This window comes from Episyrphus balteatus, chromosome 1, assembly GCF_945859705.1.
Source record: "Episyrphus balteatus chromosome 1, idEpiBalt1.1, whole genome shotgun sequence".
NCBI lineage: Eukaryota > Metazoa > Arthropoda > Insecta > Diptera > Syrphidae > Episyrphus > Episyrphus balteatus.
This window is the reverse complement of record NC_079134.1, coordinates 71,622,085-71,635,408: the sequence shown is the minus strand read 5'-3', so window position 1 is coordinate 71,635,408 and position 13,324 is coordinate 71,622,085. Positions and strand designations below refer to the sequence as shown.

General features: G+C 36.9%; 1 protein-coding gene across 1 annotated transcript; it reads right to left on the bottom strand.

Annotated features, from left to right (window-relative positions):
• Positions 1-5,196: 5,196 nt before the first annotated feature.
• On the bottom strand, positions 5,197-6,778 carry LOC129906506 (uncharacterized). The gene is made up of 2 exons (XM_055982291.1): positions 5,633-6,778; positions 5,197-5,526 (listed from the first exon to the last, which is right to left on the bottom strand). Exons 1-2 carry the CDS (start codon positions 6,776-6,778, stop codon positions 5,197-5,199), a joined length of 1,476 nt encoding a protein of 491 aa, XP_055838266.1.
• Positions 6,779-13,324: the final 6,546 nt, after the last annotated feature.

The window sequence follows — 13,324 nt, the reverse complement described above, 5'->3', positions numbered from 1 at the left end:
TAATTTAAAGGACTACAACAGTAATTTATTTTTTTTAGCCAATAATTGCACCGTTTACAAAATAATAAGGCAAGAGTTTGCTAAACAAAAAAACGTCTTTGACTTAATATTACTTATTTTTTATTTGTTTCAACAAAAATAATGTGCACCAAATCGATAGAAAATGTTGTAACGAACAATTAAAAGCTTTATTTTTTGTCGTAGGACACTCTGAAGCCGAGTTATTCCCAAAAAAACGATATTTTTGGGTGTTTTCGCACCGGTTTTGCATGCGTTAATTTATCAATTGCTCGGCCATCTTTGGTGATAAAGAGCTGATTTTTTCTGTAAAATGCAGGACATGAACAGGGCTACAAAATTGTTTAGAAAAATGTCAATCATGATATAAGCTTTTTTCGAAATAATGACAAAAATGTGTTTTTTAACAACAAGAATTTGACTTTAAATGGCTGCCATTTTGTATTTACTCACTGAAATACAATGAAATTACATACAACGATAGAAAATATTTTAAGGAAGAGAATGTTTGTTTATTTTTTGGTCTACGACAATCTGGAGCAAAGATATTAGCTTAGAAGTAATATATCCCAAAAAATGCATTTTTGCGAATAACTCCGCTAATAAGAATGATCAGGTGGTGAGAAATCGGGTTTAAGCCTTTTAAATATACCCCTATCGATCCATGAAATAAAAACTGACAGTGCCTCTCTGCGCAAGGTGAGGCCCTTTTTTCCGCCGCTTTGACTGGAGTAAAAAGGCTATTTTCTTAACGCGACTTTGTAGAAAAATAAATTTTTTTAATCGATAGATAAATTTATTGTAAGGCTGACAATGGTATTGAAAAAATTCTTAAAAATTTCAAAACCAAGTTATAGATGTTTTTTTTTTAAATAATATCATTCAATAGATAATGAAAACAAATTTGGGGTCTATGACGGATTTTTTTCTAAGTCTCCGCGTTTTGAAATATGAATTTTTGAAAAAAACGTACTTTTTTGGGGGTATTTTTGGTGGGTTTTTATTTTCAACAACTTTTTGTAGCATTAAAAGATCTCAAACTTATAGAACATATAGTTTATGGTCAATTTAAAGCTTTTTTTACATTGGGAGGGGGGTCTACCTCCTCTCCTTTAGGAGTGAGGGGCAATGGCAACACATACAACTATAAAGATACTTATTTAAAAACCCAGAACTGTACACTTAATTTTAAAATTCAAATCAAGTTTTTTCAGTCAATAATTTTTTAAAACTTATAAAAATGGTCAGCCTAATTTTAATTTATTTTTTTGTAGAGTTTCTTATACCGCAAGGCATTTTAAATTTTTACGATCTTCTTGAATCCGAACCGGTTTATTTTGGACAACTAAAAGATTTTCGCTTTTGAATATTACCGGTGACCTAACCCTACCCTAGATGTTGACTATTTGTCGATCGTATGGTAGAAACTAGATTTGAATTACTATTATGTAATTTTTGTCATAGATTAAATTTAGTCATTTCCCTACAGGTAGTGTAATCAGATGTTTATCTTAAAAGAAGTTCAGTAATTCTTCGTTACAGTATTATAGAGATCAGTTTATGCAATAGACAAATCACACAAAAGATGTATTGTCCTCGTACAATTGAAATCGGTCATTTCAAAAACCGCAGATAACTGATGGACTTAAGTCGTAGTCGTTTTTGAAATGACCGATTCAATTCTATCTCACTTTTCTCAAAAGAGAAAAAGTGAAACAGGACAATAAAGATTTGGAAACTGATAAGAAAGAAAAAACTCTTCTTGAAACCGCATGGCAAAGATTATTAAAATAGAAAAAAACTGCCTAAAATTTAACATACATAGATTACATAGTACATTTCGTACGAATGGTTTCAAATTCATTCAACAATTTTTTATGAATCCACTATCCAGTTTATTATAGAGATCAATGGACAAATGTCGTTTTCAATTGGGTCATCAAAAAGTGTTATACTTTGTAGGGAATACACTGTTTAGTGCAGAGATCAGAAATAAATCTCAACCTTTTCAAAGGTTCCTTAATAACTCTTATTTGTCACCATTTTCAATAAAGGTCATAAAATAACCTTTATTTTTAAAAATGAAAGATTTCGGTCAAGGTCTGAGAGAAACCTTTATTTTGTATTTTTTTATGTTTCGGTCAACCAGTGAGATTTATCGCTGAGAGAAAAAAATAAATCTCATCTGCAAATGTATCAATTCCTAGAGACATGGGAGTGATGCCAAATGAAATCATATATCATATGCCATATCAGCTAACCGATAGTGGTATAATCGGGTTTTTGGATTTATTTTTCAAAATTCCGAGAAAATCGCATTTGAAAGGTGGGCAATCCCTACAGGGATGGGAGTTGTACCCAAATGTAAGTTAAAGTCCCCGCTACCTTTTTCATTTTTTCAAAATTCCGTTATAAAGCCGTTTGAAGTTGGGCGGGCGAAAACGCTTCTGGAAGCTGAACGCTTTGACCTAGATATTAGAACGTGGGTCTCTTGAAATATTCGAAATTCCATTGTTGTGCTTGTCGTCCCAGCGACTCAAATCACAGTGGAAAAACATTTTCGTCTTTAGATTTTACTTTAAACGAAAAGAGATATAATCTTGGGCCTAAGGAACTTTTGAGAGTCTATTTAGTTCATACATTATTTAATACATAAACTTAGAAAAACCATCTTTTTCATATTTATTTTTGCAATATGAAGACATTCTTGACATATTCGACATTTTCCTTTGAATTGACCATTTTTGATTTATTTTCAGCGAAAACGGTTAAAGGTTGACCTTTTCCATTTATTTTTTTGTAAAAATCTCAACCATTGAGAGATATTAAAAAAACTAAAAAATAAATCTCACCCGATAACCTTTATTTTTGATTTTTAAAAATAAATCTCAAACCTTAACCGAAACTATTCAAAGTAATTTGGTAACTCTCAGAGAGAAACCGATTGAAAATAAAGGTTGACTGTTATTTCTGGTCTCTGGATTAGTGTATTATAGACACTGATCTCCATATAGAGATCTGTGATTATAGAGATCAATGAAGGGAACAGAATTAATAGATTAATAGGTCAAAGAAAAGGCATAGGGTTGCAAAAGAAGGGGGTTGAAGAACAATTAACTAAAGGGTAAACATGGTGGGTAGCGAAAACTTGTTGTGATCAAATTGACCGCTACAAAGTGAACCAATTAAGATCATATGATATAGTACTTACAATATTCAATCTTCTTCCGCCTCTAATTCAGCGCACTTACGATCTGGATGTCAAGGGGATCATTATTCTCCCATGACTCTGCTTCACACTAGTGATCCACCTTCCATTATTGTATTGTTCCATTTCTGTTCTGTTCCAACAGAATTCTGGTTTGCTTGTACCAGGAGATCTTAGGCCTACTGTTTAATTCTCAAACAGAATAAAAAAATCACGATGTTTAACTTCTCAAACGGAATAAAAAAATCACGATGTTTAACTTCCAAGGGTTTACAGAAAACTGAATTTTATTTAAGGACAAGAAATACATGATAGGTTGAAAAAAGTGCAAATGAAAATTAATTATTAATTTAAAAGTGCAACTATGCAATAATATTCAAGCGTGGGAACAGGTAAAAACGAAAATATACAAAATCGGAAATAAGATCCGTGAAACACAAAAATTTTAGCTGTTCACACGCTTGCATAAATTAATGACAAAAAAGATTATGGTTGCACTCTACAAAAAATGGAATTTAAAATGAAATATGAACATACTCCCCCCTTTTGAGGGTTTTTAACTCTCTAAATTAGATTCAAACTATTTAACTTAAGTATTTAACTTAAATCTATACGTTGCCCTCAAACGTTCTCGGCATAGGAGTTGGCCTTCTTTTCCGCCAATAAAGAGTGAAGATGATCCCAATCATGCATATGAATAGAAGAAGACTGCTTCCATAGTGATGGTAATCATGAACGTCGATGTCAGTGGGGACTGGTAGTTCCTTAGACATGTCCATTATATCCTTGATATTTTTTTTCAAATCATTATATTCGGATAGGTCAATGTGATATTCTTCGACAATCGTTGCTGGTTTTATTGTTGATGGTTCTTGATTCATGAGCCAACTGCTTGCATTAGCGCTAGGAATAAAAGGTGACGTTATTATGCTTTCAAAATTAATTTTACCTTTGATGACAATGTTGGGCAATTGTAAAATACAAGATTTTTTGAATTCCAGAACCCCATTTCCAAACAAAGTAACGGCGTTGCTCTTATCACCGCAAATCAAATGTCCAGACATTTTTGATGGGATAGAGAAAATCCAGCTATTAGATGATTTGAGTTCATCCAAACATTTTGTTGAGGTGTCGCCCTTAAGATGCATTTTTTAAAGCTCTCCTCCTTGTGGTTTAGTAATGCCAATTCGCATATCTCGGAGTTACCTTGCTGGATAATGGTTGGATGAACTTGGTTGCACATATATTTCTTGGACACCAACCGTTTGCATGCCCCTAGCTTTAAATCACTCACTAGGAAATATCTATCTCTAGGCAATAACACAGCTAAATATTGCGCAGATGTTTCTACCATAAACGTGTTGTTTCTGTGGATTATAGGAACATTAAGAAGATTAAAAAGTTGAAATTCTTCAGCATCAGTTAGTGGCAATAGCATTTCGAAAACAATTGAATTATTTAAGAAACGGCCTTTCACAGTTGACATCTTGTACATGTCAATGACTGAACCTTCAGGCAATGATAAATAAGAAGGTAAATTGCTTCTTACGAGTTTCAGCTGCTCACTTAATTGATGAGGGGTTATAAAATGTGGATTTATGTTTCCATGATTTAAAACCAATAGAACATCTAATAGTAGATCTTGTATATGCTCGAAATTTGTGAGGACAAGAATTAAATAAGACGTCAAAGATCCAAGGTTTTGTCGTACTTCGTTAACCTTGTCCTTCTTGCTGAAGATTGCCATTGTACTTTGAAGGTGTTCATTTAGAGCCTTAAATTGTTCTTGAACTTGGATGTGGTTTCGTTTCAAAATATTAGAAGTAGCATCTGCAATCGAACTTTGTTTTTTCAAAAGTTCAATCAACTGATCTTCGTTTTTGTATGCATTGCTGATTTGGACTTGTATTTTGTCAGCACTTTCTTGGTCTAGTATACCAAACAAACTATGCGCCAAAGTTCCCACGATGTCAAAGGGTGATCTTGCTATTCTGGATCTTTCGTATTTTGGCGCATGGTAATTTTGAAGCAATTTGTTTGAAGCAATTGCTTTGCATTGTATCTATTGTTGGTATGTAGTACATTTGATGAGCTATTTCTTTTGTACACAGATCTCGCAATTTATTGACATATGTTTTGAGCTCATCAAACTCTTGCCAGTACGTTGTCAGATTGTAATACACAAATATTTTCCAATACGTGTTTACTGTTCGAATTCTGCCAACGTCTTCAAAGTATATGCCAACGTCTTCAAAGTATATGCCAACGCCATCATCAAGTTTGTTTATATTTATTTGTTCCTGTGTTTGTGAGTGACATAAAGATGTGGGTATCAGTAAAAGTACCAAAAACAAGACTGACAGTAATGTCATTTTTTTTTTAATTTCTTGATCTTAAACATCTTGCATGTTGATTTTTTTCTTGATAATCTGGTTCACTTGTTGGAGGAGGATAATCTAGCTCGTCTATCGGAAGAGGACAAAGATTCTGTATCGCTCGTTGGTACGTTCCAGTTTGCGTTTTAACGTTAGCCACGCGTACTTTATTGTCACTTCCTTTAAATGTCTCGATCACTCGGCCAAGTTTCCAGCGCATAGGAGGAATATTATCTTCTTCAATGAGCACCAATGTGTCATTTTTAAGGTTGTTCGATTCTGTTTCCCATTTAACTCTTTGTTGCAGAAGATGTAAATATTCGGCAGACCACCTTTTCCAGAAATGCTGTTGTATGTGTTGCATTTGCCGAAATTTGTTTAGACTGCCTATTTTGCTGTCTGTTATATCTGGTTCTGCGATGGCCGTAAGAGGACCTCCGATTAAGAAGTGCCCTGGTGTAAGAGCTTCAAAATCGTTTGGATCAGATGACAACGGTGTTAGCGGTCGAGAGTTCAATATTGCTTCTATTTGTATGACCACAGTAAGCAACTGCTCATACGTCAATGAAACTTCGCCTAGATGACGAACGAGAAGCGTCTTTGCAGATTTTACAGCAGCTTCCCACAAGCCTCCAAAGTGAGGAGAACGAGGTGGTATATTTTTCCACTTTATTCCTTCTTCTAGGCAATAAGTCTGGATACTTGACTGTATTCTTCTTGAATTGAATACTTTTGTTAGTTCTGCTAACTCACTCTTAGCACCAACAAAACTTGCTGCGTTGTCACAAAATATTGTGTGACAAAGTCTTCGCCTTCCTATAAATCTTTTTAAGGCGAATATGAATGATTGAGACGATAAATCTCCAACTACTTTTATGTGTACAGCTTTAGTCGAAAAACAAACAAAAATAGCCAAATATGATTTGGTAGGACTCTTGCCTCTGACGTTGTAGTGGGTTTTAATGGGCCCGCAGAAATCAACACCGCAGTGATAAAAAGGTCTCGATACATTCACCCTTTCTGGAGGCATATTTCCCATCATTTGGTTGATGAATCTTGGCTTCGCTCTAAAACAAATGATGCATCGACTAATAACTTGTCGAGCTGCATGTCCAACACCTAATATCCAATATTGTTGTCTAGAGATAGCTATTAACGCTCTATGTGAAGCGTGCATATGTTTACGATGTAAATCTGTCAAAATCAATTTAGTTATTACATTATTTTGTGGAATTAGAATTTGATGCTTAGCATCTGGAGAGATATTCGCATAGGCCAATCTTCCACCGACTCGAATTATTTTAGTTTTTTCATCAAAATAGGGAGTAAGCGATGCTATAGATGAATTTCTATTTACAAGCCTTCTTCCTTCTAAGACATGATAATCTTCTGGAAATGAGGTTCTTTGAGTTTAAACCATAATCCACCGGGTTCCTTGTTTTAACTCATTAACCGTTAGTTGGCCTGTATTTCGTAATTCTTTTGGTCTTCTACAATTATAATAGAATCTAAAACAAAATGCAAATATTTTTCTTAATGTGAAAAATTAATTTCTGTTATTGATGTTTTCTATCAATACCTCCATGGTGGTAAGCCTTGTCGTGGCGGAAGGGCTTACGGTGACTACTACTATGAAGCTAAGAGCTATGCGATCGCGAAACTGGTTTTCGCAGAACGGCCTCCCATGGTCGACAGGTCGAAGCGGAGTAGGCTGTTGCTACTAATTACCCCCCCCCCCCCCCACGAAGGAGTGTTCCCACCAAGGCACTCCCAACAATTGACGGTAGCGGAAGAATTCATTTACAGAATCAACGGTAGCGTCACCAGTTCCTTATATGAGCTACTCCGACATATTCAGAGCACAGGTCAACATCAAGGTGACCCTAGCGACACACACCAACATCTAAGAGCTTTCCATTAAGCGTGCATGCAATTCCTTGGGTTAGGCGACTGGAGATCAACAGCGTAGTAAAAGACGATCACATTACAAAAACAGGAGCATGCCAGTGTCGACAATTTGCGAAAAACGTTTCGCGAAATTTTCCGAAAAAGCTATACGGATTCCGGGGGCTAGCAAAGTAATGCACGAGGTTAGAAGAAAATTGAGAGTCGCGAGTTGGAACGTGGGTAGTATGAACGGCCGAAGCTGTGAATTAGAAGAGATGATGAAGAGGAGGCGAGTGGACATCTTGTGCGTCCAAGAAACCAAGTGGCGAAACACTGGAAACAGAGCCCGTTTCTTAGACGTCAAGACAAAACAATACAAGATGTTCTACTACGGAACAGAGCAAGGTAGAAACGGAATCGGTGTCATCCTTGCGGAAAAGCTTCTTGGAAACGTTTTAGCTATTTCGAAGTCCAGTGACCGATTGATGTCTCTAAAACTGGTGATGGAAGGAAAGGTGTGGAATATAGTCAGTGCATATGCTCCCCAAATTGGATGTGAGCAGGTGGAAAAAGATGCTTTCTGGCTAGACTTCTACAACCTCATTAAAGACATCCCAAAGGAAGAGCTTTTGTTTGTGGGTGGAGATTTAAATGGACATGTAAAAAACGGCAACGAAGACTATGAGGACTGCCATGGTGGCCTTGGATTCGGAGCTAGTAACCCTCCTGGCGAAGAAATTCTAAGCATGTGCAGGTCACATGGTCTTGTGTTGAATACCATGTTCATTAAACAAAGCCGACACCTTATCACTTATAGCATGGAAATGAAACACAGATCGACTACCATCTGGTATCTAGTTTCATGAAGCCGCTAGTGAAAGACTGCAAAGTGATATTAGGAGAAGCGATCGCCCAGCAACACCGTCTCCTACTGACAGAATTTTTTATGGAGACGAAGGCGGCAAACAAACAAAGAGAGGCTACCGGAGGTATCAAGTGGTACAACCTGGACAAAAGAAAAGGCAATGCATTCATCTCTGTTATGAGAAATTATCTGTGCGGAACCATCAGCAGACTACAAAACGAAGAGTGCAGAGTACAAAATATGTGGGACTCTCTGCAAAGAACTTGCTTGGTGAAGGCGAGGTCACTGCTAGGAACATCTAAAGGAAACTACCAACGGGAAAAAGAAACATGGTGGTGGAGCGATGAAGTCAAAGCAGTGATATCAAGGAAAAAGACCGCTTTCCAAGCTTGGTCCAAATGCCCCTCTCATATAATAGAGATGAAAAAGCACGACTTGAAGTGGACTACAAGCGCTACAAGAAGGAAGCAAAGAAGAAATGCGCCCAGCATAAGGCAGAGAGTACGGAAAGCATGTATCGCGAGCTTAAGGAAATATCTGATCCAGCTGCTGATGCAAACCAGGCTCTCCAGGAACTGCGACATGCCAAGATGAACAAGGGTGCAGCCTACTACTTGTGAATGACGACAAAATTCTCCACAGGTGGCGACAGTATTGTGACGAACTCCTAAATGAGCAATTTCCCAGGATTTAGGTACTTTCCAACAGCCGAACCTAATTTAGAAGAAGTACCCGACCTTACAGTCGAAGAAGTTAGCGTGGCGGTGAAAAACTCCAAGAAAGGAAAGGCGATTGGTCCAGACGAAATACCCTCTGAGTTCTGGAAGAAGATGGGAGACATTGGGTGTAAATGGCTCACGATTCTCATATCCAAACTCATTAGCGGTGACCAAATGCCAAATCAGTGGAGAGAAAGTTTCCTTCTCCCAATCTACAAAGGAAAGGGGGACACACGAAACTGTGATAACTACCGATCGATTAAGCTGATGTCACACACCATGAAGATCGTTGAGCGGATTTTGGACGGCCGACTGCGAAAAATAATACGGCTGTCTGATGACCAGTGCGGGTTTGTCTCGGGTAAATCAACCACAGAGTTTAAGAATCCGAATGGAAAAACACCGTGATTCCTCAAGGGATTTGCATATTGTGCTGGTTGATTTCGAAAAGGCATTCGATAGACAACCACGAGATCTGATATGGGTGTCCCTGAGACAGCGAGGGGTTCCGGAAATCTACGTGCGGATGATCAAGGACATGTACGAGGAAGTAAAAACGAAGGTAAAATGCCCCGCAGGAGTCACCGAAGAGTTCCCAATTAAAGTCGGTGTGCACCAGGGAAGCGTCCTGAGTCCTTTGCTCTTTATCACCGTCCTTGACTTTCTGCTTGAAGAAAAAGTGACGGATCCGAAAGTGAGTCAGTTATTCTTTGCTGATGATGGCGCCATCATAAGTGAAGATCCAACATCCCTGCAACGAGCACTTGATGTATGGGTCGATGTTCTGGAGGGAAGTGGGTACCGGATAAGCACGAAAAAGACAGAATATCTCTGCTGTCCATTTTCTGACCCAGATGGCCCTATTCCAGACATTTACCTGAATGGCAAAATACTTCCCAAGTGCGAAAAGTTCAAATACCTTGGATCTATGATCAACAACCAAGCTTCTTGTGATGACGACATCAACCACCGAATAAGTGTAGGGTGGATGAAGTGGCGCGAAAACTCTGCCATCTTCTGTGACCGAAAAATGCCCCCTAAACTAAAAGGAAAGCTCTATACTGCAGTTGTTCGCCCAGCACTTACATACGGTTCACAATGTTGGACAATGTACAAAACGTATGAGAGTAAACTGACAGCAGCAGAGATGAAGATGCTTCGTATGACAGCAGGAGTAACAAAGCTTGATCGAATAAGAAGCAAGAAAATCCGAGGAAGTCTTCACGTCAAAAATACCGTCTTGGATAAAATACAGCATGACCGTTTAAGCTGGTACTGTCATGTACAAAGAAGAAACCCTGAGAACCCAGTTCAAAAGGCGATCGCATTCGACATTCCAACGCAATCGCGAAGAAGAGGCAAGCCTAAGAACTCATGGAGAAGACAAATGCAACGACAACTGCATTCAGTTGGCCTTAGATATGGAACAATTCAAAATCGAGAAGCCTGCCGACGTTTCCTGAGGTCAACCCAGCTAACCCCACATGCGGAGCCGTAGTGTGAAGCAGTAGAGTGGGAGAGCTGTGACCCCATCCGAGATCATGACTATCGTCGATAATGGAGAAGAAGAAGAAGATGTTTTCTATCAAGCTAAGCTCATTTCGAATTGCTGCTGACAAAACCGATTTCTTCTTGCGTCTTTCTGGAATAACTTGTGTGACAACACCGATTCTAGCTGCCTGGTTTTTTCCATACGTCCGCAATTCCCGATTTTATTTCATATAAAGTATCAACCTTTAATACAAAAAGTTTTTCCATCTCATCAATAAACCAATTTCATCACTAACTCTTTCCTCGCGAGTGATTTTTGATTCAATTTGATAGATTATCTTACAAATTAAAAATCTTATTAAATTACAATTCCTTACAAACATTCTTTGTTGTGATTGAGTGACTTTGATCATCGCCTACATTCATCGGTCTCTCTCCCTCACTGTGTAAAGTGTTTTGTAAACGCTTTTGCCTCGTCTTTCTTGGTGAGTGCAATTTTTTTTATATGTTCTGCCGAAAAGAAGCAAAAACATTGAAACTACATCAAAACAAATTATTATATTTCATTCTGAGCCTACTCTGTGGACTACATTTCATCGAAAGCTGTGGAAGCTCATTGAAATACTTCAACAATCCTCGTCGTTGCCTGTAACTACTGCAAATAATACCATACAAAATCTTTTTTGCTGGCCTGCAACATCAACAATTTGGCTTTTTGTCTCATCTGGCCCGGTGAGTTCAACTTTTAGCATATCCCTTCAAGCAAACAGGTCCGACCTCGGTCCGAATCCGCTCCACCTGAGGCGGAGCTGAGTCCGACTTCGGATCAGAAACTGGTCCGAAGGCGGCTCAAATTAGTATGGAAATTATAATCACCGCGAAGTCGATTGCATATGTATTGGTGTGGTGAAAATCTCCATTCCGAGAAAACGGAGCCGAAGGCGGACCTGAGCCGGAGCAGCGAAAACCTACCAGAAAGAGGAATAAGAAAGGGATGACATTTCGCATTTGCGACCAAAAAAGAACAAGATTTATTTTTTTTTCACTGAAACTGTTTTATTTTTTATTTTATTTTGGCAAACGAAATTTTCACAATAAATACAATATAAAATACAATACATTTTTTTTCATTTTATTTCATTTGATGCTGCTGCTGTTGTTGGTGTTTTTTTAGATACTCAATCGCATGTTTCACCTTCTAGATTTTTCTTCATCATTAGAGATTACATCTACAACACAAGAAGAAACAACATTTTAACCCAAACACTTTGAGCGATATATAAAACATAGCTTTTTTGTTTTCCATATTGTTTATAATTTAATAAAATTGTTTATAATTAATAAACTAACATTATACAAACAACGACACGAGACACGACGCGACCAAACACTTCAACAAAAAATAACAAAATGACGCTTTGGCTCTTGTTGGCCTTGTCTTTCTTTTCCTTTTCTCATTTTTCACCACGATTCTCGTTCGACTTTGTGTTCATACACAAAAAGTTGCAAGTGTGTGAGTGCAAGCCCGATTTTCGCGGTCTGAGGTCGGAGTTTCTTTGTTGAACTCAGTTTTCTTGCTTGAAGGGATGTTCTGCCTGTAGCTTTTCGATACTACATCAAAAATATATTTGTTCGCTTTTCTCGCCAATAATTATAAAAACAATTTCATTCGATGTTTTTTTGAGATCAAATCACAATAGTTAGTGAATGCACAAACCATCTTGAAGCTTTACTAAATTCCGCAACCTAAAAGTTCACAAAACGAAAAGTTCACAAAACGAAAAGTTCCAAATACACTGAAAGAAATAAATTATAACAATTTTGTTATCAAAATAATAAAAAAAAAAAAAAAAAAAAAAAAATAAGAATAATATGTAAAATAGAAAAGCTGAACACATATAAAATTTACATTACGTACATTAAATATGGATACTAAAATCACTTGTGGTAATATTAACTGCACCATTAGCGATAAAACTTGTGAATGGGTAGTTTGCAAGGGTATTTGTGGAAAGGCTTTTCATCCGATATGTGTTGGATTGAGTAGAAACGCCAAGACTCATCTGGCCGAATATTCTAATAATTTCAATTATTACTGTGAAGAATGTAGAATAATTACTCTATCACATCTAATGATGGCAGTTAAATGTACAAATGAACGAATTAATTTGCTGTCCGAAGATAATATTGAGTTTAAGAATAGTATTTGTCGAAATTTCAATAAAATTAATGATTTATTGGATGAAAACAATGAATCTACCACTAAATGTATTGAAACAAATCATACGTCACTAAAATCAAGACTCTCAAAAATAGAATCATCATTAAAATCTGCCCCCCAAAAATGGCTGAGTATTTTGAAAACTCAAATGTTATTCCAAACCTTTAAAACTCAGAGTTCAAGAAAATTTCTAAACTAATCAATAACATGAAGACATCGCTTGAACCATCAACATCCTCGTTTAACCCCATAGAAGATAACATATCTAGAATAGCAGGGTCCATGAAAGAACAATCAATGATGATAAAATCAATTGAAAAGGGCTTCTATACTACATACGAAAAAATTAATAGCAACACAGTTATCCTTGCAAAGTTCTTAATTAAAGAATCCAATGCTATACATCAAGCTACATCCGAATTATAAAAGAATAATAAAACACTTGTTATTTTAAAGATTCACAATGATGTTGATAAATGTTATTTTAATAAAAATGAGTCGACGCGTTTCGTCTTATGAAGACATCATCAGGAACTGACA